The following is a 6368-nucleotide window of genomic DNA, read 5'->3' as shown; positions in this document are numbered from 1 at the left end:
TTTAGAAGCCAGTCCTGCCGTGGCGCTCCACTGAGGGACGCTTCGGAGTTAGGACCGTGCACTAGTGGCCACCAAGGGGCTGAGGCACGCGCAGGGCATTGTGGGAACATAGTTAAGCTAGCGCGTCGTCGGCGAGTGGGCTCCAGGCGTGGACTACCATTCCCGTGGTGCTCTACGCGCAGCTCAGGCCCCTGGGATTAGTAGTTTTGGTTGCGTCGATGTGGGTCTGAACCGGATGGCCGGGAACTCGACTTCCCGGCGACCTGTTTGGCAGGGCGGGCCGCCTCGGGAAGATGGTGGCGCGCGCGGCGTGTGGCTCCCGTCTGGCCAAGTCTCAGCGCAGCGCACCGGCCAGCGTCTTGCTGGCCTGGAGCCCACACCCACCGGGTCCCTGACCCCGCGCCCCCTGCGCCCCCCGCGCCCGGTTCCCAGCATGCCTCGCGCCCGTAAGGGCAACACGCTCCGAAAGGGTGGTCAGCGCCGTGGAGGAGGTGAGTGGGGTGGGGGGCGCCGAGCTTATGAGCGGCAGGTGGGGGTCCTGCTGGTTCCCTGTAGTTGTTCCCGAGGGCCCTGGGTGGGGAACCCTTTCGGCCAGCCCCAGGCAGCTTCCCGGAACTCTACGGAGGCTGGCACGTGCCGCAGCAGTCATTGGCCACGTGCGTACCCAACTTGATCTCGCTGCCCACTGCCTGTTGGGAGCCCGCGCTCCCAGCGGTGACCCGGCCAGCCCTTCCGGGCCTCAGTTTCTCTATTGCCTCTCTGCCTCAGTGGCCTGCTGGGTGGACAAACTCACCGGACAGAGCAGAAAGCCAGTCCCCTCGCCAAACCCTGATCCTTTCCTGGACTGGTCAAGGAAGTTGGCGGGAGTCCTGGATTGCTTGGGTGAACAGAAGGAGGGGGCTCTGTTGGGAAGTTACAGAATTAGGGCCTTGGCAGCTTGGCAGGCCTGACCCCACAAGGTGGCTGAGTATCCTGGAGCCTGAGGCAGCTTTGGGACTCGCTTATCAGCTTAGACCAGGAGCCCGTCTTAATGCAGTAAACACATATGTTTACTTTGCTGGGATGGGGTGCCTACCATGCACAATTTTATTTATTTTTATTTTTGACGGGGAGGGGAGGAAAGCCTGGCACAGAAAGAAGGAAAAGACCTAGGCACAACTTTAAACTGGTCACCACCCTGGTGGGATTTGGGTGGGGGACATCTAATAGGATTTGGAACATGTTCACTGAGTGGTGTCAGCTCCAGACTTAGGACCCAGGTAGGCCTGCGGGGAGGTACTTCTGGGTAAGTCCCAAGAAGATGGAGAAGAGAGCAAGTTGTGCAGAGGTCTGGCAGCTGGAGGGACCCCAGCACAGTGGAGTGAATGAGGGAAGGCTGGGCTGCTCTGTCAGGTAGGATAGTAAGATAAAAGGGGAGCAGAGGCCAGTGTGCCGGCTGGACTTTGTCCTGCAGGTGAGGGCTGTGAATAGTTCTGAGAAGTAGGTCCAGCCTGATGATCAGACCCTGTCCAAAACTCTGCCACAGCAGCCACCCTTGCCAATGTCAGCCCTTGGCCCTGGACAGACCCCACATACAGGAGTGCACCAGCCCTACTGACCTGACCCTTGGCTTTGATTTTTCCTCTCCGAGAGGGTGCACCATTCCATCTTTTGGGATTATGAGGTCAGGTGAGGTACCCCAGCCATCCCTCATCAGTGGAGGCAAGTTGAGTGTCCTATTCCACCTTCCCCCAGGTGTCCGGAGCAGTGCCCAAGCTGACTCAGGTTCCAGTGAGGATGAGGCAGCCAGTGAGGCCCGCAGCACCGCCAGCGAATGCCCCAGCCTTCTCAGCACCACTGCAGAGGACAGCCTTGGTGAGAGCAAGTGGAAGTTTGACAGGGGCTTGGTGAGGGGGCTTCATGGGACAAGAAGAAGTGCTGACCAGGTGGCCTTGCAGGGGGGGATGTCGTGGATGAGCAGGGCCAGCAAGAAGACCTTGAGGAGAAGCTGAAGGAGTATGTGGACTGCCTCACAGACAAGAGGTACCCCTGACTGCCGGCCAACTCTTACACCCAGCTCCAAGTGTGACCAAGGGAGGGCTCGCCCATATGACCCCTCTTCTTGACCTCCCCCAGTGCCAAGACCCGGCAGGGTGCTCTTGAGAGCCTGCGCCTGGCCCTGGCATCCCGCCTACTCCCTGACTTCTTGCTGGAGCGCTGCCTCACGCTAGCCGATGCCCTGGAAAAGTGCCTCAAGAAAGGTTGGACCTGGGGGTGCATGGGAGACTTAAACTTCGCAGACACTGGCCCTTGCTGCATGGGCTGACTGGAAAGCATCCCACAGGGAAGGGCGAGGAACAGGCCCTGGCTGCCGCTTTGCTAGGCCTGCTCTGCGTGCAGCTGGGCCCTGGACCCAAGGGTGAGGAGCTGTTCCACAGCCTGCAGCCGCTGCTCATCTCTGTGCTCAGTGACAGCACAGCTAGCCCTGCCGCCCAGCTCCACGTGAGTGTGCCCGTGCCCCATGAAACCCTTCCTCCACCTTATCCCTCAGCAGAATGGTGGGTTCCTCCTGTCTTCAGCCTCCCCTACTCTGAGGGGGGGTGAGCTCCAGGACTGGGAACGCAGGTTCACCTGCTGACCGTGGCATGGCATTGCCCTCCTCCCAACAGTGCGCTTCTGCCCTTGGCCTGGGCTGCTACGTGGCTGCCGCCGACATCCAGGTGAGTGGTCTTTGGGCACAGGTGGTAGAACACCTAGGCTTGTAACTCTGCCTCTGAGTTCCCCTGCCTTCCTGTGCTCCTAGGATGTGGTCTCTTGCCTTGCTTGCTTAGAAAGTGTTTTCAGCCGGTTCTATGGCTTGGGCAGCTCTGCAACTCCTGTGGTCCCTGCTAGCCTGCACGGCCTACTCTGTGCTGCCCTGCAGGCCTGGGCGTTACTGCTCACCATCTGCCCCAGCACCCACTTCAGCCACATCCTTGACAGGTAGGTGTGGCTGTCCACTGGGATGGGTAGGGGATCTCAAAGAGGCCCCCAACCCACACATGTAGCTCAGCCTGCCCCTTCCCTAGGCAGCTGCCCCGGCTGCCCCAGCTCTTGTCCAGTGAAAGTGTGAACCTGCGGATCGCTGCTGGTGAAACCATTGCCCTGCTCTTTGAGCTTGCCCGGGACCTTGAGGTGCGAGGGACAGGGATGGGGGTGCTTGGTGACACCACCTGCCCATCGAAGGCTGGATGCAGGGGTGCAACAGAAAACAGAATAGCTTTAGGTCATTATGTAGAGGACTTGGCCCCAACACAGATTAATCTGCCAGATGTCATGATGGGTGCCCTGAGCCAGGGTGTCCTGGCCAGGCAGAGGCCAAGGAGGGGTCAAAGGGGCCAGGCAGAGAAGAGACGGTCTCTCAGTGAAAACAGGGGTTTAGGCAGTGCTGCATTCAGAGCCAGCAGAGCTCAAGCATTTGCTACACACCCTCCAACACTCGCATTGCAGGAGGAGTTTGTTTACAAGGACATGGAGGCCCTCTGCAGTGTCCTGCGCACTCTGGCCACTGACAGCAACAAGTACCGTGCCAAGGCTGATCGCCGGCGCCAGCGCTCTACTTTCCGTGCCGTGCTGCACTCCGTGGAGGTGTGTGTGAGAACATATGTGTCCTAGCAAGGGTGCACCCCCAGGCATAACAGCTAAGCCCAGTTGTGTGGGTCCCTCTAACCCTGCAGGGCGGTGAATGCGAAGAAGAGACAGTGCGCTTCGGCTTTGAGGTGCTCTACATGGACAGCTGGGCTCGGCACCGGATCTATGCTGCTTTCAAGGAAGTGCTGGGTTCGGGCATGCACCACCACCTCCAGGTGCGGGGACAGACAGGGAGGGAGCACCTGGCTTGGCTGCTTCAGGCTGGCCTGGGCTCACTGCCCTCTGCCCCCCAGAACAATGAGCTACTCCGTGACATCTTTGGGCTGGGCCCTGTGCTGGTGCTGGATGCTGCTGCCCTGAAGGCCTGCAAGGTTCCACGCTTCGAGAAGGTTTGTACCCTTGGGCACCTTCCTCTTCCCCCTATTCCCCTGTTTCCTGGAGGCCTGGAATTCTGCAGTGGCTGGAAGAGGAGCCCCGGGCCTTTCCCTTCCCTGCTCCCCAGGGTATCACTCTCTGTCCCCACTCCAGCACCTGTACAATGCTGCCGCCTTCAAAGCCCGGACCAAGGCTCGAAGCCGTGTACGGGACAAGCGGGCAGACATCCTGTGAAGCAGGACCAGCTGAAAAGGAGACTCTCCATACCTTTGGTCCGTATTTTTAACAGAAGACAGTGCGACAACTGGATTCCACCAGTATTTGTCACTTTATTTTTTTAATTAGAAAATCAAAAACAGACATGGGGTGGGCAGCTGGGGGCCTGGACACTTGGGACCCTGGCTCCTTTCTCCCTGCACTCAGCCCCGTGGCCTCTTCCTGCCTTGTCTCAGGCCAGGCTAAATATGTGCCTGTCCCAGGGCTGTGGGGGAGGCACTAGGGAGTCTTTCCCTTCCTTTTCTTTCTCAGGCCTTGCTCCCCTAGGATGACCCACTCTTAGGTGGGTGGTGGCATCTGGACAAATGCCACTACAGCAGGTGGGGAGACAAAGTTACCTGGAATGGATTTGTGTGCTGATTTTTAAGGATTATTAGAGATATTAAACAGAATGCTCAGCCTTCTGTGGTCTTAACCCCTGAGTATTTTTCTTTTCTCTCTCCCTATCCATCTACCACCCCACACTTGGGCCCAACTGGGTCTTCCCCCATGTCACATTTGCCCTCCAAGGCTCCCCCAGGTGGCGCCTCTCCCCCCACTCAGAGCCCCAATCTGTCTTTGAGAGCTGAGGCTGGACCCCCACTGGGAGGCCTGGCAGAGTTTGGTGACTGCCGTGAGGCAGCTATTTCTAGACTTCAGAACCTGCCATCTGGAGGTGGCCAGAGATTGCTGACAGGCCACAGGAGGAGCCAGGAGGCTGGTACACCTTCCCCTGACCTTGGGTCACCCAGAACAAAGGCTTGGCACCAGACGCTTGGCTAGGCCTGGCTTGAAGAGATCAGGAGAGGCAGGTAGCTGTGAAATCGGTATCAGGTTCTTTTTTTTTTTAAAGATGGGGTTTCACCATGATGGCCAAGCTGGTTTTGAACTCCTGACCTCAGGTGATCCACCCACCTCAGCCTCCGAAACAGCTAGGATTACAGGCGTGAGCCACCACGCCCGGTGGTATCAGGTTCTTACACAAAAATCTCACCAAGGAAATAATGTAGATGTGGCAGCCAGCAGTAGGGAAGGAGAGACCTGCCCATAGCCACTTTATTCCTCCCAACACACACCCCCAGGCCCCAGATCCAAGTGGCATCAGCAGGGTGCTGCTTGGGCCTCACTGGAGTTGAGCCTCCGAAGCTGGCTGAGGCTGGCCAGGCGGAGTTTGAGTAGCGTCTCCTCCTGCGTGTGCAGTGTGTGTGCCAGGATGCGTAGGGATTCACTCTGCAGCACTATAAATGAGAAGTCGGGGATCACGAGACCATGTGCCACCCCAGCCCAGGACTGGGGGCACCCGTGAGCCTCCCATCCCATCCTTCGTTGCTGCAGCATCTGCAGTTGCTCCTTCCAACTGCATAGAAGTGCCTCCCAGGCTCCACTGCCCTGCCCTCTTCCTACCGGCAACCTGTACATCCATACCGCTCAGGTAGACAGCCAGGAGTGCGAGTGCCAGGCAGGTGAGCACCAGCAGCGTGAGCAGCAGCAGGAACCCTCGTCTGTACACAGGACTGCAGCCAGCCTGGGCACACAGCGACGGCGGCAAAACACCCAGCAGCTCATCCCATGGCCGTACCTCTTCAGTCAGATAGGGGCGCAGTGTGCCTGTTGGGTGGATGGGACAGCGGGAGGGTGGTGGATGCACCTGCTTTCATCCCCACCCCTAGCACATTATCCACCCCTGTCCCGGCTCACCTCCGCTGTGTAGGTCGCTGATGGACTCCACACGGTGCAGGCGCACCTCCTGCACGTGGTTGGGGGCCAGTGCCCCACTGCTCCTCTGGCTGGGCATCACTGGTGCCATGGAGTCTGCAGGGCCAGTGCAGGCTGATTTAGCCAGTGGTGGATCAACCCCCTTCTATCAGGTGGCTGGCTGATCCTTCAGGCAGCAGGGACTTCGGAGGATAGGGATAGTGGGGCATTTGGCTCCAAATCCCCTAAAGCTGACTCTGGAATGACCCTTGATTTGGATCCAGGATGATCCCAGACCCTTAAAGGCTTATTCTGTACACAGGAGCAACAGACACATTTGATTTGTTTCCTTCCAAGCACCCCAGGGACTCGGACATTCCTCCGCCTCCTCATTTCTAGCAGTTATCAGCCTTTTTTTTTTTTTTTTTTTTTTT

The 6368-nt window shown here is 58.4% G+C and overlaps 2 protein-coding genes across 4 annotated transcripts in view; one reads left to right on the top strand and one right to left on the bottom strand.

Annotated features, from left to right (window-relative positions):
• The first annotated feature begins 29 nt into the window (after nucleotides 1-29).
• On the top strand, nucleotides 30-4675 carry IFRD2 (interferon related developmental regulator 2). The gene is made up of 12 exons (XM_032289942.1): nucleotides 30-491; nucleotides 1735-1854; nucleotides 1938-2022; nucleotides 2116-2240; nucleotides 2324-2481; nucleotides 2649-2699; nucleotides 2783-2961; nucleotides 3048-3153; nucleotides 3469-3606; nucleotides 3696-3824; nucleotides 3903-3998; nucleotides 4138-4675. The coding sequence occupies exons 1-12, from the start codon at nucleotides 236-238 to the stop codon at nucleotides 4216-4218; spliced, it is 1524 nt and encodes a 507-aa protein (XP_032145833.1). The 5' UTR covers nucleotides 30-235; the 3' UTR covers nucleotides 4219-4675.
• Nucleotides 4676-5265: 590 nt separating this feature from the next.
• Nucleotides 5266-6368, bottom strand: part of LSMEM2 (leucine rich single-pass membrane protein 2) — an 8045-nt gene continuing 6942 nt past the window's right edge. For 2 of the 3 annotated variants that reach the window (XM_032289954.1, XM_032289952.1), the window contains exons 2-4: nucleotides 5938-6051; nucleotides 5665-5850; nucleotides 5266-5477 (exon numbers count right to left, since the gene is read on the bottom strand). In XM_032289954.1, the coding sequence (XP_032145845.1) occupies nucleotides 5341-5477; nucleotides 5665-5850; nucleotides 5938-6046 (432 nt within the window). In that variant the 5' untranslated portion in view covers nucleotides 6047-6051 and the 3' untranslated portion in view covers nucleotides 5266-5340. The remainder of the gene's footprint in view (nucleotides 5478-5664; nucleotides 5851-5937; nucleotides 6052-6368) is intronic. The other variant, XM_032289953.1, reaches the window with a different exon arrangement.

Source organism: Sapajus apella, unplaced genomic scaffold, assembly GCF_009761245.1.
Source record: "Sapajus apella isolate SASKATOON/1434 unplaced genomic scaffold, GSC_monkey_1.0 scaffold23, whole genome shotgun sequence".
NCBI classification, from domain to species: Eukaryota; Metazoa; Chordata; class Mammalia; order Primates; family Cebidae; genus Sapajus; species Sapajus apella.
Note: the sequence above shows the minus strand (reverse complement) of the source record. Positions and strands in the feature narration are given on the sequence as shown.